The sequence below is a fragment of the Anthonomus grandis genome, chromosome 15 (genome assembly GCF_022605725.1).
Source record: "Anthonomus grandis grandis chromosome 15, icAntGran1.3, whole genome shotgun sequence".
NCBI classification, from domain to species: Eukaryota; Metazoa; Arthropoda; class Insecta; order Coleoptera; family Curculionidae; genus Anthonomus; species Anthonomus grandis.
In genome coordinates this window covers 587120-611905 of record NC_065560.1, presented here as the reverse complement: position 1 = coordinate 611905, position 24786 = coordinate 587120, and the positions used below count along the sequence as shown (strand labels likewise).

The 24786-nt window shown below is 32.4% G+C and overlaps 1 protein-coding gene across 5 annotated transcripts in view; it reads left to right on the top strand.

Annotated features, from left to right (window-relative positions):
- Window positions 1-8155: 8155 nt before the first annotated feature.
- LOC126745350 (uncharacterized) overlaps window positions 8156-24786 on the top strand; it is a 41002-nt gene continuing 24371 nt past the window's right edge. For 3 of the 5 annotated variants that reach the window (XM_050453150.1, XM_050453147.1, XM_050453146.1), the window contains exon 1: window positions 8159-8632. In XM_050453150.1, the coding sequence (XP_050309107.1) occupies window positions 8537-8632 (96 nt within the window). In that variant the 5' untranslated portion in view covers window positions 8159-8536. Of the gene's footprint in view, window positions 8633-24786 lie in introns of all 5 variants that reach the window. The other 2 variants (XM_050453149.1, XM_050453151.1) reach the window with 2 other exon arrangements.

Here is a 24786-nt window from a genome sequence, read left to right as displayed (position 1 = left end):
ACCAGCTTAGGTCGTGCGTGCGGATTGACCAATAGTTTGTCCTACCGGTAGATCCAATAAGACAGGGAAACGCTTTTTTTAGTAGTACAAGACATTGTCGATGACAGAAGAGCTTATCACTGATTTTTCAGCTTAAGACACGATTTTGGTCATTTCATTTATGGCCGTGTTAAATGATTTACTTTGCTTGAGTGTGACACCTTTTGAATTGTTATATTTTAATAAATACAATGTAAATGGATTCCATTTATAAATAAATGATTCATTGCTGTCTTAATTGTTGTTCTCTCTTTATTTCTTTCATTTCTCCTCAAGTTGATGAAAATATACACGTCTGGTTAGCATAGGTCTCGCGTGCGGAATGACTAATTGTTTGTCCTACCTGTATCTGTTCTGTCGGTCAAAAACCTTAAGTAACTACCTGAAAGTGTCTTCCAGACTTACACGCACTTGGGGTTCCTGGAATATGGCATAAATGAACTGCCTGGAAGAAATTTGAAGTTACCTGAAGTGCCTAGAAGATAAACTAAGTTTAACAGCCAAGAATGAGATAAACAATAATCATTGGCAACGAATAGATCTCTTTCTATCTCAGATAATATGTCATAAAGACAGTAAATTGTTCTAGAAATCTGTTTGTTAAGGTATTCTGAGAAGACCTCCAGCATTATGTCAAATGCCTTCGTTAGATCCAAAAAACAGCGTGAAGCATTGCCGACGACCATCAATTAATGCCCTCTCTTTACTCATTTTGTTTCTTTATTATTTAAGTTAGTGATATACTCGTTTGACCAGCTTAGGTCGTGCGTGCGGATTGACCAATAGTTTGTCCTACCGGTAGATCCAATAAGACAGGGAAACGCTTTTTTTAGTAGTACAAGACATTGTCGATGACAGAAGAGCTTAACAGTGATTTTTCAGCTTAAGACACGATTTTGGTCATTTCATTTATGGCCGTGTTAAATGATTTACTTTGCTTGAGTGTGACACCTTTTGAATTGTTATATTTTAATAAATACAATGTAAATGGATTCCATTTATAAATAAATGATTCATTGCTGACTTAATTGTTGCTCTCTCTTTATTTATTTCTTTTCTCCTGAAGTTGATGATAATATACACGTCTGGCCCGCATAGGTCTCGCGTGCAGAATGACTAATTGTTTGTCCTACCTGTACCTTTTCTATTGGTCAAAAACCTTAAGTAACTACCTGAAAGTGTCTTCCAGACTTCACACACACTTGGGATTCCTGGAATATGGCATCATTCAACTGCCTGAAAGAAATTTGAGGTTACCTGAAGTGCCTGGAAGATAAACTAAATTTAACATCCTAGAATGAGACAAACAATAATCATTGGCAACGAATAGATCTCTTTCTATCTCAGATAATATGTCATAAAGACAGTAAATTGTTCTAGAAATCTGTTTGTTGAGGTATTCTGAGAAGACCTCCAGCATTATGTCAAATGCCTTCGTTAGATCCAAAAACCAGCGTGAAGCATTGCCGACGATCATCAATTAATGCCCTCTCTTTACTCGTTTTGTTTCTTTATCATTTAAGTTGACGTTATACACGTTTGACCAGCTTAGGTCGTGCGTGCGGATTGACTAATAGTTTGTCCTACCGATAATCCAAAACACAGCGAAACAATTTTTTTAGTAGTACAAGACATTGTGGGTGACAGAAGAGCTAAACACTGATTTTTCAGCTTAAGACACGATTTTGGTCATTTAATTTATGGCCGTGTTAAATGATTTACTTTGCTTGAGTGTGATACCTTTTGTTAAACTTGAATTGTTATATTTTAATAAATACAATGTAAATGGATTCCGTTGATAAACAAATGATTCATTACTGTCTTAATTGTTGTTCTCTCTTTATTAGTTTCATTTCTCCTCAAGTTGATGAAAATATACGAGTCTGGTTAGCATAGGTCTCGCGTGCGGAATTGTTAATTGTTTGTCCTACCTGTACCTTTTCTATCGGTCAAAAACCTTAAGCAACTACCTGAAAGTGTCTTCCAGACTTACACGCACTTGGGATTCCTGGAATATGGCATAAATTAACTGCCTGGAAGAAATTTGAGGTTACCTGAAGTGCCTGGAAGATAAACTAAGTTTAACAGCCAAGAATGAGACAAACAATACTCATTGGTAACGGACAGATCTCTTTCTATCATAGGAATTTATGGCTGTGTTAAATGATTTACTTTGCTTGAGTGTAATACTTTTCACTAAACTTGAATGTAAATTGTTTTATTTTCATAATTACAATGTAAATGGATTCCGTTGATAAATAAATGATTCATTGCTGTCTTAATTGTTGTTTTCTCTTTATTTGTTTCATTCCTCCTCATTTGATGATAATATACACGTATGGCCAGCATAGGTCTCGCGTGCGGAATGACTAATTGTTTGTCCTACCTGTATATCCAATAAGACAGCGAAATACTTTTTTTAATAGTACAAGACATTGTTGGACTTCACACACGCTTGGGATTCCTGGAATAAGTCAAAAATAGCATCAACTGCCTGGAAGAAATTTGAGGTTACCTGAAGTGCCTGGAAGATAAACCCAACATTAAGTTTAACAGCTTAGAATGAGACAAACAATGAACAGATCTCTTTCTATCTCAGATAATATGTCATAAAGACACTAAAATGTTTTAGAAATCTGTTTGTTAAGGTTTTCTGAGAAGACCTTCATCCACCATTTTGTCCCTAGATCCATCAGATTCCAATTGCAAGTGTCGAATGCCTTCGTCAGATCCAAAAGGATTGCGTGACACTTTTCGGCTCCAATTATTTGAGGTAATTGTTCAGTTCATCCAGGAAATTTAAGATATTTTCTTAATGACTCATAAGGTACGTTATGCCATTTAAATTGATAATAATATACACGTCTGACCAGTTCAGGTCTTTGAACACCTCTAGTCACTTTTACATTTTTGCCTATGAACTTTCACACTCAAAAAAGTAATTGACCGGCCGTGTATAACGTTCAGTATATTCTTACTTGAACTACGTTATATTAATACCCAATCTGATGCGTATATACAAACCTGATTGAAAACAAAGGATTTCTAAAAATCGCAGTATTAAAATAAAAACGTACGTGTATAATTTTAAATCGCCCGGATGAGTACCAACTAATTATCGGTGGGCACCTTGGTTGAGAAAAGGCGTAGATTGGTCCTAGTTAATTAAGACTAATAGGCGTTTAATTACTGTTATGTATGGCATAAGTAAGAAATTCAATGAAAATTTGTTTGCAGAAGTTGACGATTATATTTCAACAACTAATCAACCTACTTCATGTTTTTTTTTTAATACAAAAGAAAATTAATATAAAACGTCCATAATGAAATAGAAATTTAAATAATTTACCGTAATAAATTGCTTGTCTGTTTAAAAGGAGAAAAATCGACAAAGAAGATCGCTTTATTGCATAAATACCCACGTTTATGTAATATCATTGTTGGTTCGTTCTACATTTCTACGTAATGGGAAAGTAACCTTTTGACATTCGGTTGTTTATTCGAAGATTTACTGCTTCCACTAAAACGTCCATTATTGCAAATTAATTTACATAATATGAGTAGTATTTAAATTCAGTTGACGTTTCGGCAGTATGAGTTCTTCAGGGCTACAAGAGCAACGATTTTTTTTAAGTCTTCCTCTCTTGGTTTCAGAGGCTTTAGGAGCAGGTTGTTCTTGTATTTTTCCGCCTTTGAAGATGCTTCAATTGCCTGGCATAAAAATGGAAAATGATCTGGACTATCTAGGAATGATCCCAATGAAAATCAGAAATAATATATGCTAAACTTAAGATTTTAACTTACCTGAGTATAGTAATACGAGAAACTTAAATAGAAAAGTTGCAAAGTATATCGTATCCTACACACGGGTATATACAGGGTGACAATTTCAAGAGTAGCCATGGCTTATAATTTTTAAACCGTAAAAGATATAAAAAAATGCTTAAAACCGGTTCTATAGTAACAAGGGGGAACCAAAATGATGAATTTTTTAGGGATATACTATAATCCCCCTAACCCCCAGAGCCACCCCCTTAAAAATTTTAAATTGGAAGGGTAGTCGAGTGATACCTTGTTTGAAAGGTCTATTAATTATCATTAAAATCAATGCAACCATTTCCGAGATATGTATGTCCTTTTAAATGTTAGTCAATTGATTTTACTATCAGAATAAAAATATTTATTGTTAAAAGTTAAATTGTTAAAAGCCAAAACAAAACTCCAATAAATAGTACACTTATACTGAAATTATTGAATTGTCGGAATGGTATTTGGCGATGTAAAAAAAAGGAAAATTTTCGATGCCTGCCATTCTCGAAATATTTGTTGTTTTTTGTTTATTTAAATTTTGCCTTAAAATGTTCAATTTTTGGTTTGGTTAGTAATATCGTGGTTCTTTTTGTGATTTAAAGTTTTCTCACTGCTCTAGTTTCCGAAAGAGTTGAAATGATATTTATTTATGGTTCTCAAAATCGCTGTTTTCGTAGTGGTGCCACAATATTTAATGAGAGGCACCCAGATAAGCAGGTTGGGCATTATTATATCCAGAAGTTGGTAAGAAAATTTGAAGAAACTGGGTTTGTAGGTAATATAAAGAAAAATCAGCCAAGAATACTGGATGAAGCAACTCAGATTGAGGTTCTTGGGCATTTTGCTATGGATCCTGGTATGTCGACTCGTCAAGCAGCAGCTGCCACAGGAGTGTCTCGTGAATCAGTACGAAAGATACTAAAAATTAATAAATTCCATCCTTACAAGCTACAGATTGTTCATAAACTTGGTGATGACGATCCAGACAGGCGGATCGAATTTTGTGAATTAATGACCCAAAAAATAATAAATGAGCCACGTTTTATAAAAAACATTTGTTTTAGTGACGAGTGCCCTTTTTATTTAAACGGTAACGTTAATAAGCAAAACTGCCGTTACTGGAGTGATGAGAATCCCCATATTTTTAGGGAAGGGCACACCCAATATCCCCAAAAAATAAATGTGTGGGCCGGAATTCTAGGGAATAATATAATTGGGCCATTGTTTATTGATGATAATCTAAATGGAGAAATTTATGCTGAAATGTTAGAAACAACTGTTGAGCCTTTAGTAATAACGGAATTGGAAAACCAAAGGGATGAAAATGGAGATCTTGTTCTTGATGAAAATTTATTGCATTTTCAACAAGATGGGGCCCCACCACATTATGTATTGCCTGTTAGAGAGTGGCTAGATAATCATTATCCAGACCAATGGATTGGTAGAAGAGGACCTATTGAGTGGCCGCCAAGATCGCCAGATCCCATCCCTCTCGATTTTTTTCTTTGGGGTCACCTAAAATCGGTCGTTTCCAAAACGCAGCCTGACACCATTGAGGAGCTAAAACAAAGAATTACACAAGAGTGCCGACACATTATATTTTGCATATGTACGATCGCGATTGGAATATGCTTCGGTGATATGGTCGCCGGCTTATAATGTACACATTAACAATCTAGAGCAAGTGCAAAGGCGCTTTTTAAAATACTTATGTTTTAAGTGTGATAATGTATACCCACCTCAGGGTTTTCCACATGATGATCTGCTCCAACGTTTTAATATTTGTTCCCTAGAAACTCGACGAACCTTTTCTGCTTTTATGACATTGCATAAATTACTTAATTATCTAATCGATAGTCCGCCATTAGTGTCAAAATTATTTTTTTTTGTGCCTCGTCTCAATAATAGACATCATACCACGTTTCATCTCCCTACTCCTAGAACAAATCTACTTAAATTTTCACCAATTTATACCATGTGTAGTATTTACAATAATGATGCTCATTTTGACATTTTCAATATTACAAAGGAAGCCTTATGTCGCTCACTTGAACACTAAGCCACAAGTAACCTGAGTTTGTATTAAGCTATATTTTGTAAATAATATAGCCATTTCCGTTAATAAAAATTGAGGCTTATAGTCAGCACATTAGGTCTTTCCTGCCTTGTAGATGGGTATTTATTTACCTGTAAGGCTTGTATTGTAAAATAAATAAATAAATAAATAAATAAATTATTAACAACTGAAGTTTTTAGAAATGTTCGTCAAGAGTTTGAAAACAGATTGTATTTTTGCTTGCAAAATAATGGAAGCCACTTTGAGCATTTAATAAAATAATTAAAGTTCAATGCAGATTTTTATTGTTTTAAAAATAGAATAAACGCAATATTGCAGAGTGTTTTCCTAGTTCTTAACCATTTGTACTAATGTTCAAATGTTAAATATTTTATGACATTTTCAAAATATGTTAATTTTATAAGAAATTAAAAAACACTTAAATAAAATATTAAAATTGGCATAACTCTAAAATAAATGCATTGATTATTATAAGTAGGGTCGCATAATATAGGGAATTAATAGACCTTTCAAACAAGGTATCACTCGACTACCCTTCCAATTTAAAATTTTTAAGGGGGTGGCTCTGGGGGTTAGGGGGATGATAGTATATCCCTAAAAAATTCATCATTTTGGTTCCCCCTTGTTACTATAGAAACGGTTTTAAGCATTTTTTTATATCTTTTACGGTTTAAAAATTATAAGCCATGGCTACTCTTGAAATTGTCACCCTGTATGTATGTGTTATCAAGGTTATTTTATTACATATTTGAGGTGTAGTGATCGAGTGTAAAGAATATAATGTGTATGTGAATGTAATATTTTTAAGGGGCGAAATTTTGCCTCTTAGGTAAACAGAATCGTATATAATATACGTATATTCTACAGTTTAATAAAAATACCTTGACTATATACGGTTGATAAATATACCAATAGTTAGGGTTTTTTCACGTTTTACTCGAACATCTTAAGGTTATGTGAGAAAAGTATAGATACAAAAATGATAGATTTTTTATCGCCTAAAATTTTCATAAAAACCATTTTTTTCTCAGACAAATATTTTCTGCAAAAAAAACGTTTTTTATTAGGCCTACCCTTAGCCTCCCACCCACCCCACACACCTTACCAGTAAGAAATTGTGATCAAAAATCATTGTTTTCAGGAATAATACGTATGAATAACAGTTGGTTTCGTCGTGAATAATTAATAACACAATTTATATTATTATATATATTTATATTGATAAATATTTAATATATAAACACTACTATTAGATTGGATATTATGGACGAAAAATGGTGATTTTTCAAAAGAATTTCTTACTGAGAAAATACATGGGGTGGGTGGGGGGGTAAGGGTTTTGTTAATAAAAAAACAATGTTTTTGCAGAATATATATACTCAATTTAATAATACTGCTTATTTAAATTTAATATAATTTAATATATAAATATTTAGTATAAAAACAGCGTGATTATGAATTCGTATATGATATACTAGACTAGACGTATATTCTACGGAATAAAGTTAACAGACTCCCACTTAACCTTCAGAAATATAGAAAGATGTCAATTTCCTTGTTCAATATAAAGTTTGCTTCTATTACGTAATAAATGACACCACATTTCCAAATTTCGACTCTGTTCGTGATCTGGGAGTCTGTGCCGCTGAAAATCTTCAATACTCCTATAAATACCATCATAAGATCTTCTTTAAAAACCTCTAGGCTTCATATAAAATCAACAAAACTATTTTCTAATACCTTAAGCAGGACAATTTTGTTTAACATCTTAGGAAAACCATGACTACTGTATGCTTCTCTAGTGTCCTAATTAAACAATGCATATTCACAGGCTCTAATTAGGTCCACAAACATTCCACCCTGAAAGGGACTTCAGTTACCAGTTATTCAAGTTTGATGCATCAGTTTGTGCGAGTTTAATGTTTTTTTTTATTTAAAATATGCATCAGTCAAATTGATGCTTTAGATCATTGAATTCAGTTGTTCCGTACATCCATACAAGAAGACACAATATGTATTTTATTTTGACACTTATAGCAGCAATTTGGCCCAGAAAATGCCTATATATAGAGCAATGGTGTTCAGTCATTTCTTTAAATATATTGAAATCTTTTATTGCATATAGAATTTGATTGCTAGGTGTTTAAGTAATAAATGTATTACCACTAGTCATTACTGAACTCGTTGTATTATTAAATAATTGTCTCCTTATTAGAACAATAAAACTTCGAATGTGAATTTTTTTGTTCTTAAATCGTCGATGTTTAGCTGACAATGATTTCCAGCACACCCATCAGCGACCCTGTAACAACAACAACAACAAGATCAAATCAAGAGAAAAAAAAAAACAAAAGCAAACCAAATAAAGGTAAAATAAGAAGCAGACAATCGTTTGTCTACGAGGCGCCGATCATCCATCGTTCGTTCTCCCCCACACGTTGGAGTTTAGTCCTCGTGACCCGGTGACCCACCCGCAGGATTCCACCGGAGAACGTCTTCTGCTCTCGAGACGGCAGCAGCATCATCATCTCCTTAATCGTAATTTGTACAAGATCGCGAGAAAGATCGTGATAATTCGAGTGGTAGTTCAGTTTGTCCACTTTCTTCCTAATGGATCGAAATAGATTTCTCAAACACTCGAAACTGGTGCTCGTTTTTGTGTGGTGGTGGTGGTTCAGTGTTCATCGAGAGGTTTTTGGACAACAGGTTAGTGAATCAGCGAGACAAAAGTACTAATTGCTTGTCAAATAGACGACTCTGCTGTAACGGATACGAATAAAAAAACCGCTTACAAAAATAACCCACATGTTGGGCGCCAAAATGTTTTAAAATTTTTTTTTATAGCCCGATCTTTCTCTGCTAAATAGAATGTTATTGCCTTAATGGCTGTAGGAACTTTTATGGTAAAAAAGCCTTAATAGATAAAAATCTATACAAAACTTAATTCATTTTTTTATTTTAAAAAAACTGTGTGCTGTTTTAGTGGCCCAGTCAAATTTTTACAAAAATTATAGATTTTTTATCACCTATAATTTTCATAAAAACCATGTTTTTCTCAGAAAATTATTTTTTGCAAAAAACTCGTTTTTTATTAAACCTACCCTTGCCCCCCCACCCACCCCACACCATTTACCAGTAAGAAATTGTTGTCAAAAATCATTGTTTTCCAAAAAAATATGCATGAATAACAGTTGGATAAATGGTCGAAAAAAAAATCAAACTTTTCAATGGCCAACGTTTCGGCCTATATTAAGCCTTCTTCAGGGCAAGCAGAAACATCAAAGCTCTTCGTTTAATTGTGATAAGATTGTATAAGAGTGTATTTGGCTTATTTGTTGTTGAGGAATATGTACCTGTTGCTGCGAACTAAAAATGTCCTTTTTTGACCATTTATCCAACTAAACCCTTGAAAATCAAACAGATTTTTCCTTTTTTGTATATTTTAAAAAGAGCTGTTGGGCGCCAAACATTTGTTTTCTTTGCTTTTCTTTCCACCTAAACAAAATTACAACAAAAATTCACCCTTGTTGGGCGCCAAAGTTTCGGACTCACTTAAAACGAATTAATTTCTCCTTTCAATCTGATCTTGATCAAGAAGAACTGGAGTTGTTGTTGAGTTATAATAGACTTAAGTGTACTGTTAGTCAGGATATTTTAAATAAATCGTTAAGTAATTTTTAAATTGAATGAGGTTTTGTACTAAATGACTTAATTTCTTCAAAGAACTCGGATAAGCAAGCTACAAATTGTAGCCCTATAATTATTATTCTCAGCTCAATTCCCAAGCTTTTCGAGAAATTGGTAATAGGGAGGCTGGTTGCATGAATATCAAATTAAATGTTTTTTCAAAATTTGCCTAGTTGTAATACATCTCAAATTATAGGATATTGAATTATTTGTAAGAAATGTCTTATGAGTTTTTGTTGGAAATTGTTTGGTTTTCGAGTAAATGGAGAAAAACTGAACCAACACGTACCCCTAGTTTTTTTGCATAAAATATTATTTGCCTTGTTTTTAGTTGTGATGCATATCAAATTGCTGAGAATCGAATTCTCTTTGAATAATGTCTAATGAGTTTTTCTTGGAAATTGTTTAGTTTTTGAGTAAATAGAGAAAAACTGAACCAAGACGTAGCCCTAGTTTTTTTACATAAAGGTCTTGTTTCTTCAGTATGAAAAAGGATTTCAGGTTATAATGCACAGTAAATGAAGGGAAATTTAATTCCCTTCGAAAGGTGTTTTACGAGTTTTTTTCTAAAAATTCATATTTTATGAGTAAATTGGGAAAACTGAACTACCACGTACTCCTAGTTATTTTGCATAAAATATTATTTGCCTTGTTTTTAGTTGTGATGCATATCAAATTATAGGGAATCGAATTCTCTTTAAATAATATCCAATGAGTTTTTCTCGGAAATTGCATAGTTTTTAAGTAAATGGGGAAAAACTGAACCAGTACGTTCTCCTAGTTCTTTTCAATGAAAATTCATGAAAAACATGTGTCTTGTTTCTTCAGTGTGGACAAATATTCAGGGTTATAATGGATATCAAATAAAGGGGAGTTAAATTCCCTTCAAAAAGAGTATTCTAATTTTTTTATGAGTTTGCATAGTTTTTGACTAATTTGAGAACCCCTAGTTTTTTGCATAAAAATATTATTCACCTCATTTCTAGTTGTAATGTATATCAAATTACAGGAAATCGAATTCTCTTTAAGTAATGTCTGATAGGTTTTTCTCAGAAATTGCCTAGTTTTTGAGTAAATTGGGAAAAACTGAACCAATACGTCCCCCTAGTTCTTTTAAATAAAAATAATAACATTTACCTCACTCAGTCAAATGTTCTCACTTTTGTTGATTTTGTGACTCGGTCATTTAAAGATGTTAGTCAGGTACATGCTGCTTACACTGACATTGAAACAGCGTTTGATCGTGTATAAACAAAATTAAATCGTTATGACGCATGTGGTTTATTGTTTAATTGGCTCAGAAATTACTAATAAATGTAAGAGACCCTCTGAAGTTCCTCAACTACGACTCCTTTTATTTAATATCTAAATCAGCACTTGCTTGTTTGATTGAAGACTGATTGCGTCAAACTTGACTGGAATAAAAGATACCTATGAGACCCTTAAACCATAATGGCATTTTTTTAATGCAAATTGTGTCTCAACTGGAGCATGTTCAATCCAAAAAAGGATATTATTTATATTACCATTAAAAAAATGAACGATCTAATTACGTCGGATCATCGTCCGTTTACCAATGTAATAACATAGTGTTGCGTCATTGATGAGCTCCAATATACCCGCTCGTGCATTCGAAATAACCGATAATTCCGCAGTCATTGCGGGTCATAATCAGAGACCACCACAAGGCACATTAAGTCCACTTTAGCAGGTCGAACTAGATCATTATTAGGAGGGAAATTGGATCATTGAAATGTCAAGGTCGTGAACATAGTCGAAAGCTTTACAGAGGTCCCAAGCCCAATGACTATTGAGTATGTAATGTTTTTTATGGTTTCTCTATGACGACTTGTCATTGGAAGTCAGTTTAGTGAATTTGGGTTCTGTAAGATCATTTAGAGCATAATTTTGTTTCTTACAGGCACTCCTTGAAGAAAAATTTCAATTTTGACTACTAGAACTCAAGATATTCGCTTGCCAATAAGAGACACATAATTGTGTTACTCAGAGGCACTCCTGTGAAAAAATCTTCATTTCTTCTTTAGTAATTGTCCTTAAAATGGCAAACAACTTCGCCTAAGATACTGCTGATTGTCTTTTTAGTAGAGCCTCTCTCTCGTACTGTAGACAGGATAATGATAATTTCCCTATTTAACACGAGATTTCATGCAAACATATGGGATTCTTTGGTACCTAGTATAGACATTCCGGAGTAATTTGAAGAACCGTTTTAAAGAAATTACATCTTTATCCCTTTTTGTTTTCTTAAGTCTACGATACTATCGATGGCCATTATCATCAATTCGACTATCACGAACTAAAGAACCTGCTCGGATTTCAAAATGTCGAATTGATGACCTCCACAAGTGGCTCATCAAAATTCGGCCTTCCGCATTGATTCAATTAGAAAGAATGTCGCAGTGTCATCACTACTTTAAATGTTTAAAATAATGCCGAGAACATTTGAAGGAGAAAAAACCATCTGTGCCATTTACTAAAGTCAATGTTAAGCTTCTCATTTAGGAATGTCGAACGGATCCTCTTTGTTATCAACTGCATGGGTCGCACCTTTGCTTAGATCACGTGAATAATTTAATTGACGGTATGTTGGTTTTAGGGTGTGATTTTAGTTGAAACAGGATTTGACTGGTAAATTTTTAAAAAGGTTTTTTGCCCATAAAAAAAATCATCTCTAATTAGACATATAGCGGAGCACAAACTTAATTCATGTGAAATTTGTCACTATAGGCTTATGTCCAATCTATGATTAATTATAAATTTCGTAACACTTAACAAACACGTAATCGAGCCTTGCGCATCATGCGAATGTAATAAGGGAAAAATTAATCAAATGACTTCCTACTTGAACGTTTTGATTTATTAATTCTAATAGGGTTTTAATCGCCATTAAATTGATGATTCTTTAGTGCAAATTTAATTCCAGTTAGATGGTGTAATAACATACTTATTATGTTTTTGAAGGCTTTAGAGGCTAAGTAACATTGTTCACCCAAAAAGCCATTACAATATCACCACGTTGGTTTTAATAATAATTACCCTAACAAAAAAATTATTTTTATAGCTGCTTGTTTTGAAATCTTTCCTTTAACTGAAAATGTCAAATTTAATTAAATTGAAAAAAATTGAAAGTATTATACAACATCCCCAAGATGTTCTGCAAGAAATTAGAAGTAAGAAATAAACTACATAAACAAGAAGCGTCATAAAATTGATATAATTACTTCAAAGAATTTAAATGAATTACGCTCTCGCTTAAGGTAACAAAACAAAAAAAACATCAACAGCATACTAATTATCGTGTCATATTAGGAGAACGAGATTTTGTAACCATGCGACTTTGGTTATGGAGATGATTCTACTTTTGAAGGTTAATTACACCTCCTGATGGCAGCTGTTCATGTAAAAAAATTTATATTACAAAGAAAATCCATTTCCTGCTTAAACTTTATGTTTTCAGGTTAATATTTTAATTGGAAAACGTTTTACAGGCTGTCAAATATGATGGTAATATTTTTTGGATCCTCAGTACGAAAAGATCCATAACTACTTTAAAAATGGTCCAAATTTAACCAGAGTTCCACTAAATCGTTAGGAATACTGCATTTTATATTTTCAAAGATGTTTCAATTACATATTTTAATTAAGATATTTTTTACAGGCTTTTAAAGTTGATGGTGAAAATTTACCTATTTTTTTGTATTCCCTGTACAAAAAAGTCTACAGCTTCCTTAAAAATTGTCCAAATTTGCTTGCAGTTCTGCCAAATTACTAAGAAACCTTCAGTTTTTAATATATTTTAAGTTAACATTTTAATTAAACACTATTTACAGACTGTCAAAAATTATGGTAAAAAGGTCTTCGTTATTTTGATTCTTCAGTACAAAAAAGGCTTTAGCTCTTTTAAAAATGATGTAAATTTTCCTAAAGTTCCACTGAAGTATCAGAAAAACTTTATTTTATGTTTTTAAGGACATTTCAAGTTGATATCTTGATTACAATTTTTTTTACAGGCTGTCTAAGATGGTGGTAAAAAAAACCTAATTTTTTTTGAACCCTCAGTACAAAAATCTATAACTCAGTTAAAAATTGTCCAAATATCCTTAAAGTTCCACTATAGTATCAGGAAAGCTTAATTTTATATTTCTAGGGATATTTCAAGTTAATAACTTAATTAAAAAATTTTTTATAGGCTGTTAAAAATGATGGTAAAAAAATTATGACGGAAAAAGTACAGAAAGTCTAATTTTTTTGGACCCTTAGTACAAAAGACTCCATAACTCTCTTAAAGGTTGTCCAAGCTTCCCCAAAGTTTACTACATTGTTAGAAAAACTTCATTTTATGTTCTTAAAGATATTTTAAGTTAATATTTGAGTTGCAACATTTTTTACACTGTGTGAATGATGGTGGTAAAAATTTTCCCAATATTTTGGGTCTCTTAGTACAAAAAGGTCAATAACTCCCTTAAAAGTGACCCAAATGTAACCAAAGTTGTACTAAAGCGTTAGAAAAACGTCGTTATATGCTTTTAGAGGTATTTCACATTGGTATTTGAATAGAAAAAATTTTTTAGAGGCTGTCAAAGATAATGGTAAATTTTTTTCATATTTTGGACCCTCAGTATAAAAAAAGTCTATAACTCACATAAAAATAGTCCAACTTCCCTTAAAATTGCACTAAATCAATAGAAATACTTAAGTTTATGTTTTTAAAGATATATCAAGTTAATATTTGAATTAAAAAAAAAATCTTACAGGCTTTCAAAGATGATGGTAAAATTTTCCTCATTGTTTTTGACCCTTAGTACAAAAAAATCTACAACTTCCTTAAAAATGGTCCATATTTACTTAAAATTCCTCTAAACCATTAAGAAAACTTCGTTTTATATTTCTGGAGATATTTCAAGTTAATGTTTTAATTGGAAAATTTCTTACAGGCTTTCAAAGATGATGGTAAAATTTTTCTCATTGTTTTGGACCCTTAGTACAAAAAAATCTACAACTTCCTTAAAAATGGTCCATATTTACTCAAAATTCCTCTAAACCATTAAGAAAACTTCATTTTATATTTCTGGAGATATTTTAAGTTATTATTTTAATTGGAAAATTTCTTACAGGCTTTCAAAGATGATGGTAAAATTTTCCTCATTGTTTTGGACCCTTAGTACAAAAAAATCTGCAACTTCCTTAAAAATGGTCCATATTTACTCAACATTCCTCTAAACCATTAAGAAAACTTCATTTTATATTTCTGGAGATATCTTAAGTTAATATTTCAATTAGAAAATTTCTTACAGGCTTTCAAAGATGATGGTAAAATTTTCCTCATTGTTTTGGACCCTTAGTACAAAAAAATCTACAACTTCCTTAAAAATGATCCATATTTACTCAATATTCCTCTAAACCATTAGGAAAGCTTCATTTTATATTTCTAAGGATATTTCAAGTTATTATTTTAATTGGAAAATTTCTTACAGGCTTTCAAAGATGATGGTCAAATTTTCCTCATTGTTTTGGACTCTTGGTACAAAAAAATCTACAACTTCCTTAAAAATGGTCCATATTTACTCAAAATTCCTCTAAACCATTAAGAAAACTTCATTTTATATTTCTGGAGATATTTTAAGTTATTATTTTAATTGGAAAATTTCTTACAGGCTTTCAAAGATGATGGTAAAATTTTCCTCATTGTTTTGGACCCTTAGTACAAAAAAATCTACAACTTCCTTAAAAATGATCCATATTTACTCAATATTCCTCTAAACCATTAGGAAAGCTTCATTTTATATTTCTAAGGATATTTCAAGTTATTATTTTAATTGGAAAATTTCTTACAGGCTTTCAAAGATGATGGTCAAATTTTCCTCATTGTTTTGGACTCTTGGTACAAAAAAATCTACAACTTCCTTAAAAATGGTCCATATTTACTCAAAATTCCTCTAAACCATTAAGAAAACTTCATTTTATATTTCTGAAGACATTTTAAGTTATTATTTTAATTGAAAAATTTCTTACAGGCTTTCAAAGATGATGGTAAAATTTTCCTCATTGTTTTGGACCCTTAGTATAAAAAAATCTACAACTTCCTTAAAAATGGTCCATATTTACTCAAAATTCCTCTAAACCATTAGGAAAGCTTCATTTTATATTTCTGGAGATATTTCAAGTTAATATTTTAATTGGAAAATTTCTTACAGGCTTTCAAAGATGATGGTAAAATTTTCCTCACTGTTTTGGACCCTTAGTACAAAAAAATCTACAACTTCCTTAAAAATGGTCCATATTTACTCAAAATTCCTCTAAACCATTAAGAAAACTTTATTTTATATTTCTGGAGATATCCTAAGTTAATATTTCAATTAGAAAATTTCTTACAGGCTTTCAAAGATGATGGTAAAATTTTTCTCATTGTTTTGGACCCTTAGTACAAAAAAATCTACAACTTCCTTAAAAATGGTCCATATTTACTCAAAATTCCTTTAAACCCTTAAGAAAACTTCATTTTATACTTCTGGAGATATTTCAAGTTAATATTTTAATTGGAAATTTTCTTACAGGCTTTCAAAGATGATGGTAAAATTTTCCTCATTGTTTTGGACCCTTAGTACAAAAAAATCTACAACTTCCTTAAAAATGGTCCATTTTACTCAAAATTCCTCTAAACCATTAGGAAAGCTTCATTTTATATTTCTAGAGATATTTCAAGTTATTATTTTAATTGGAAAATTTCTTACAGGCTTTCAAAGATGATGGTAAAATTTTCCTCATTGTTTTGGACCCTTAGTACAAAAAAATCTACAACTTCCTTAAAAATTGTCCATATTTACTTAAAATTCCTGTAAACCATTAAGAAAACTTCATTTTATATTTCTAGAGATAGTTTAAGTTATTTTTTTAATAGGAAAATTTTTTACAGGCTTTCAAAGATAGTGGTAAAATTTTCTTCATTGTTTTGTACCCTTAGAACAAAAAATTATTAATATTTTGATTTACTCATCGTGATTCCATTAAAGTTCGACCAGTTTAATGCAGCAAATTCTAGTATACTCTACTGAGTTGATTAATATTGTTATCTAATGACTATTTTTAAAACGAAGGATATGTAATATTAAGGGTAGAGGACATAATTAAGACTTGTGATCAAGCTTTAATTGCATAAATTACTTTTTAGGGCCTTATGTGGTAATGAAACTTCTTTGGAAATCTCTCGGTTTTTATAAACATTAGAAATGTGAAAAAAAAATCTTAAAGTTTAGCATTTTTCAACTCTGACTGGAAAGGCTGGATAACTTGGAAAACAATCACTGGATCACCTTGTGATCTGAATGAAATCTATTAAGCACTTCTTCAGTAGTCCTGCGTACCTTATTTCACTTAAATATCACAAGCAGTTTTCGAGTTATCGAGGTTTAAGTGGGAGTATGTCGAGTCAAGAGGAATAAACTTCGAAACGTTATAACTTGGAACATAGTCACCGGATTACCTTGTCATCTGGATAAGATATATTAATTGTTTCTTCACTTTATTTTACTTAAATACTTCAATCTGCTCTCGCCTTCCAGGCCTCGGAAATGGCTTTATACATTCCAGGAATTTTCCATTTTATTCCAGGAATCTGACGTCGTTTCCTATTACTTGCAGGCCATGGGATTTATTTTTTATGCCTTTCAACAGTTCGGGGACATTTTCCACTTTGTTCCAGATATTTGACGGCATCATTTTTAATCATTTTTCAGGGGTGATTTTTTGCATGAAGTGATTTTGCGAGGCATTTAACGTCATGTCTTATGACTTTCAGGACTTGAAAATTGCTTGATATCATTTATCTTGAGATTTCAGAGATTGTAAATAATTCATCATATTTTTTAGACTTTCGGAGTAATTTTATAAATCTTCCAGAAGCTTCACGTTATTTCTCATGCCTTCCAGAACTTGGAAATGGTATTTTATGCCTTTCAAGAATTCAAAGATATTTTCTAATTTATTCCAGAAATTTTTCGCATCTTGGAAATTGCGCTTCAGTGAGAAAAATGTAATAATTTTCATTTTTAGTGTATAGATTTTAATATTTTTTTCAGTAGTTGATTGAAATGCGCTTGAAGTACCTCAGGAATCAATAATTGCAACATTTTAGTCACTATAAGTCAAGATATTTAGTTAGCAATATGAGACAAATTATTTACCTCTTCCAGGCACTTTAGTGAGAAAAATGTCAATATTTTAATTGCTATTGCATATATTTAAGAAATTTTCCTAGTAGTTGATTCAAAAGCCCTTGAAGTACCCTACAAATCAATAATGACAACATTTTAGCCAGTAGAAATCAAGATATTCAGTTGCCAATGAGAGACAAATTATTTTATCTCTTCCAGGCACTTCAGTGAGAAAATTGTCAATATTTGAATGGCTAGAATATATATTTTTAAAATTTTCCCAGTAGTTGTTTTGCAAGCCCTTGAAGTACCCTAGAAATCAATAATGACAACATTTTAGCCAGTAGAAATCAAGATATTCAGTTGCCAATAAGAGACAAATTATTTTATCTCTTCCAGGCACTCCAGTGGGAAAATTGTCAATATTTGAATGGCTAGTGTATTTATTTTTAAAATTTTCCTAGTAGTTGATTCAAAAGCCCTTGAAGTACCCTAGAAATCAATAATTACAATATTTTAGCCACTAGAAATCAAGAGATTCAGTTGCCAATGAGAGACAAATTATTTTATCTCTTACAGGCACTCCAGTGAGAAAATTGTCAATATTTGAATGGCTAGAATATATATTTTTAAAATTTTCCCAGTAGTTGTTTTAGAAGCCCTTGAAGTACCCTAGAAATCAATAATTACAACATTTTAGCCAGTAGAAATCAAGATATTCAGTTGCCAATAAGAGACAAATTATTTTATCTCTTCCAGGCACTCCAGTGAGAAAATTGTTAATAATTTAATTGTTATTGTATGAATTTAAATATTTTTTTCAGTAGTTGCTTAAAATACTCTACAAATCAATAATTTCAACTTCTTTATACCTTCTTCTAAGTACTTCTGGTGCTGAGGGGGTCACTAAAAACAGTGGACAAACAAAAGGATTTTCTATTGTTTAAAGTGGGTTGGAAAATGTTCAGTTGAAGGTCCGAGAGGAAATCAGGTGTTTCCACCGTTCAGTCCTCCGCCGGACCTAACGAACCGTTTGTATCTATTCATTATCGATTTTTAACGATTTATTAAAATTTCCACAAAAAAACTTGATAGTTCTTCTCTGTCACGATTGTTTGTTATACTTTAATATACGTGACGGAAACCGATTTTCTAGAACGTTTATGGTCACATCGTGCTGCCTCTTACTGTGTTGTTGTAATTGTAAACTGTGTACCAGTTTACAATTTTACGTAAAACAAAAAAAATTCACCGGCATGCATCGACTTAAATTATTAGAACGTCTTATTTGTTATTAAAAGTTTCGCCATTTTCGGTTTTATGATCGCGCGTTCATTTAATTTTCTACATCCCTAAAGAACGTGAGAAGCCAATGTATGCTTGTCATAGCTTCCTAATTACCTAAAAATATCTTAGTGATAACCAGTCGATGATGTCATCTATAAAAAATTGCAAAAACAAGAGGATGTTCAGTGTTTTTACGACCCTGTGAAAATGTTAAAAACATCTTTAAAACGGAGTAATAAATTTGTTAGACCTCTTATATGTCAATTTTTATTGCATTAAAGTTTGTTCTTCCACCACTCCGTTAGAATCAAATATAATCGGCACTGGAATTGTTTTTTTATTGCAATTATGCACCAAAGATCCTTTTATTGCAATTTTTAGATTTTTGGAAAATGCATCCATAAGGTATGGCGTGTTTTATCAATTTTTTCTGTTCTCAGAGTCGAATATTAATGGTCCTATTGTCGCCGAAAGAAAGTGATTACATAACCCTCAATTTGGCAAATAAACGTGATGGCCAAAGAGCTAGTTAGTCATTGTTCACTATAAATGATTAATGCAAACAGTTGGTCAACAGAAAATTCACTTTGACATAAATTATTCGAGTACAGGGTCCAGGTCTCGAGTGTTTGCCCAAATGCAGTCATATAAAACACCCACATAAACATTGTATTTATCATATAAATGTCGTGATTGTAAGCCGATGATATAATATACTTTTTTTTTACTTAAATTTATGCAATAGGTTATTTTTTTTTTTTAAATTTCACCTATCATGAATCTATTGTGAATCAAATGTTCACATTATGCGAACTGTACTATTGCGTTAAAGAACGTTTAATTATACTTTTAATGGAAGTATACCGATGGTAAGAACACGATTCGTAACGATTGAACTAAATAGATAATTTCTGGACGATTACGTAAAGTAAATATTTGCAGGTACGTACTTACAGAAAGAGTCGAACATAGTATAAGATACAAAGGTCAGGGATGTGAATGATTCCTTGGCTCGACCTATGTAAGAATGTTTAAAGAATCTCATTTTAATGGCAATAAGGGAATTCTAGGAAGTTGACGTAATCACTTTTCTAATCCTGTCAGAAGTTCGTCAGAGAGAGAAACACTCAATTTCAGGCTGATCAAGTTTTAGGTTTCTTTCTGTTACATGTGCCCGAAAGAGATAGAAGAAGCATCTTATAAATTCCGGCCTTATCTCTCTTTTTTATACTTCAAGTTCCTGGAATAAGATTTTACTAATTCCAGGCAGTTGGTGGGTCATCAAATCAATTTACTGATTATCTGAAATTTTCCAGGAAACAAATCTTTTTCAATAGCAGTATTTGCGCTTGGACCTCGTCCTGTTTCAACTGCCTGGAAGAGATACAAATTTTATACTCATCCCAGGAAGTTCATCCTTTTGAATCTTTTTCTCTCTTTCTTTATATCAAAAAAAGAGAGAAATAGAAGTCCTTTAGACCTTTCTAGGCTCTTGTCTCTTTCTTGTTTAACTACCTGAAAGCAATAGAAATATTTTGTCAATTACAGACAGTTAATGGCATCACCTTCCTTATTATATTTCCCAGAAGAACCAAAAGACGTCGAGCACATTCTCTTTCTCTTTCTACTTCAAGTACCTGGTCGAGATAGTAATAAATAACATTTTACTGAGTCCAAGTTGATCCTGGAATGTTTGTAGTTTTTTTTATTGCTCTCTCTCCAGCAAACCTATCAAACTCTTGTCTCCTGGAACTAATAACCAGTTTTATCTCTTTGTCAATTCGCTTGAATTAAGCTTGTTATTTTATACCTACCATACTGATGTATCTTGCAAAGTTGGAAAAATTAGTTAGTGGGAAGGATTTACTGATGTTGCTTTCTTCCAGCTGTTTGCGGTACAGGTTTTATGCATATACTACGATTAGGCACTTGACGGATGCTTAGACTTGTTTGTATTTGGATCTCTTTCTATTTCAACTACCTGAAACAGATAACAATTTTATGCTAATTCCAGGAACTTGATTCAATCTCCTCTCTCTCTCTCTCTGATATAAAAAGGTCTTCCAGGTCTTTCTAGGCTGATGTCTCTTTCTTGCTTAACTGCCTGAAGGGGATAGAAATATTTTGTCAAGCATAAAATCACTTTTCTGACCTTCTCTGAAGTTTCTCAGAGAGAGAAATAATCACTTTCAAGCTTATCTTAGTTTTCTTTCTGTATCATGTGCTTGAAAGAGATAGAAAAAGTCTCTTACGAATTCCAGGCAGTTGATGGGATCATCTTTCTTAAAAAGACCCAAAGGATAATTAGTTTATTTGTTCTCTCTCTCTACTTCAAGATCCAAGATAGTGCTAAATAATATTTGCTGATCTCAGGCAGTTGATGGAGTCAATTTTCTGTTCCTCTGGAATTCGTTTATGTTTCGATCTCTTTCTATTTCAACTGCCTGGAAGAGATAAAAAATTCATACTCATTCCGGGAAGTTGATCCAGTCACTTTTGAATCTCTTCCTCTCTCTCTGATATAAAAATATCTTCCAGGTCTTTCTAGGCTGATGTCTCTTTCTTGCTTAACTGCCTGACAGAGATAGAAATATTTTGTTAATCATAAAATCACTTTTCTGAAGTTCACAGAGAGAGAAACAATCACTTGTAAGCTCATCTTAGTTTTCTTTCTGTATCATGTGCTAAAAAGAGATAGAAGAAGTATTTTCCAAATTCCAGGCAATTGATAAAATCACTTTTCTTAAATTTTCCAAAAGCCCCAAAGGATAATTAGTTCATTCGTTCTCTCTCTCTATTTCAAGATCCAAGATAGTGCTAAATAATATTTGCTGATCTCAGGTAGTTGATGGAGTCAATTTTCTGTTCCTCTGGAATTCGTTTATGTTTCGATCTCTTTCTATTTCAACTGCCTGGAAGAGATAAAAAATTCATACTCATTCCGGGAAGTTGATCCAGTCACTTTTGAATCTCTTCCTCTCTCTCTGATATAAAAATATCTTCCAAGTCTTTCTAGGCTGACGTCTCTTTCTTGCTTAACTGCCTGAAGGAGATAGAAATATTTGGTCAATCATAAAATCACTTTTCTAATCCTCTCTGAAGCTTTTTAGAGAGAGAAACAATCACTTTCAAGCTCATCTTAGTTTTCTTTCTGTATCATGTACTTAAAAGAGATAGAAGAAGTATTTTCCAAATTCCTGGCAGTTGATGGAATCACCTTTCTTAAATAGACCCAAAGGATGATTAGCTCATTCTTTCTCTCTCTCTACTTCAAGATCCAAGATAGTGATAAATAATATTTGCTGATCTCAAGCAGTTGATGGATTGCCAAATCAATTTTCTGTTCCTCTGGAATTCGTTTATGTTTCGATCTCTTTCTATTTCAACTGCCTGGAAGAGATAAAAAATTCATACTCATTCCGGGAAGTTGATCCAATCACTTTAAAATCTCTTCCTCTCTCTCTGACATAAAAATATCTTCCAGGTCTTTCTAGGCTGATGTCTCTTTCTTGCTTAACTGCCTGAAAAGGATAGAAATATTTTGTTAATCATAAAATCACTTTTTTAATCCTCTCTGAAGCTTCTCAGAGAGAGAGAAACAATCACTTATAAGCTCATCTTAGTTTTCTTTCTGTATCATGTACTTAAAAGAGATAGAAGAAGTATTTTCCAAGTTCCAGGCAATTGATGGAATCACCTTTCCTAAAATTCTCAGAAGATCCAAAAGACGTTTAGCTCACTCTTCTTTTCTCTCTATTTGAAGTTCCTGGACGAGATAAATAATATTTCACTGATTCCAGGCAGTTGATGGTTAAAAAAATCAATTTTCTGATTTAAAAACTGGAATTTTCCACTAAACGAATCTTATTTAGAATCGCTTGAGTTTGGATCTCTTTCTGACTCAGATGCCTGGAAGAGATAACTATTTAACACAACTTCCAAGAGGAAAGTGTTCTTGTTGAATGAATTCTGAGAAATGAGAGCCATTCCATTCTATTAATGTAGAGGCTGTTCCAGAGAGACATTGTAGAGATCATCATCAAATTTAAGGTTTCCTATTAAGCATTGTCAAAGTCACAAACTATGATGCAGTTATCATTATAAATTCCCTTCATCTTCATGATCTCAATGTGAAAGTAACGACTCATCTCTATGCGAGCCCGTTTATTTATTTCATTTCGTTTTCTAATCATTTACGTTGATCTGACGGCGTGTTGTACCTACAACAAACTTGTTCAATGTCTACGGACTTGTCTAGAGGTGCTATTTTAATTAATCGCTCTTTTTCTATTGTAATAAATCGTTTTTATATAGTCGTGTCGGCAAATACACATATAATATGTTAATGCTGTTCCGATATTAAACAAAAAAAAAAAAACAAAGAGTCGCTGCTACGTACGTACGTCTAGGTCGATTCAAGGCAGATGATGATGCGTAGATGGGATTTTATGATCTAATTGATGAGCCGTTTAGATGATGACGTGAGCCACCGGTTTCCATTACCAAGTTAACAGAAATTAATTTAAATCTGTAGTTAGGAGGACAGTTGAAATGACAGATGACAATTCATTTTTATTAGTAAAGCTTTGGATTGATTGGCTTAATGATCCTCTTATTACACACACAATCCATGTGTTGTAAATAGTGTTGTAATAAGTGTATTTTCATAAGAGATCTATTCCACTGTTTGCAATTACTATTGGATTGAAAATAAATGGAAATTTGCCTCATAGTTTTAATGATAGAACTTTGTTGATCATTTCATTGGATTTAAGAGAGTATTGGATGAGCTGAATCTCTTTTAGGATTTTTGGAGTTAGGTGGATCCAATGGTAACTAATACACTATTCGATTACAACTTATATACACGTGTGTTAAAGGTATCGAAAAACATGGTAAAGAGCACAACTAACCAAGATTCTAACCTCAAAAAAAGACATCTATAAATGACAAGACTGACATTGACATTAATGACAGAGGATTAAAGATGCGTTTATATAGTGCGGCTCTTAAGTGTCCCCCTGCGAATGCGTCTATATAAAAATTTGAAATTTCGCACACATCATTAGCAACCTAAATACTATGTTTTGGTTTCCAGGCCATTTTTGAAAACTTCAAAATGGCGGCGGGACGTGCCTGTCATGCAATATGTCGTTTCAAAGCTTTAGCGCGGTTTCACACACATTGATATTATCGGTATCGGTTTGCCTAACAAATACATTGCCTTAAATGAATAGTTTTACACAAAAACCGATCCGATAAAAATATCGGTGGCTGTGTTCGATATCGGTCAGATTCGAGGTCGGCCCGGTTTAGTACGCAATGCAAACTAAATAGGCATATTCACACGTTCCGACTTGTCGTTATCGGTGTGTCATATCACTTTTGAAACCCAGTGTCTCACGAGTAGTTTGGCGTATTGACTGGTTGCTGGAACACTGGTTATACTCAATATGAGTGTGACTTAATTTAATTACGACATTGTTGCACTCATTGTATTGGTGGAAGCAAGGCCCTGTTTGTGGAATTAATATAAATTTTCCGATGCTTACAAGATATTGAAAAAACGTGAGTGGAAAGAAGTGCATAAATACCTTGAAGCCAATTTCGATAATTTAAATGAACAAGAACAGCCAAAAATTGGTAAGTGCATGTTTTTTCCTGTATTTATTCACATTTAGAGCCTACGTTACAGATCTAAGTTAGTACATACCT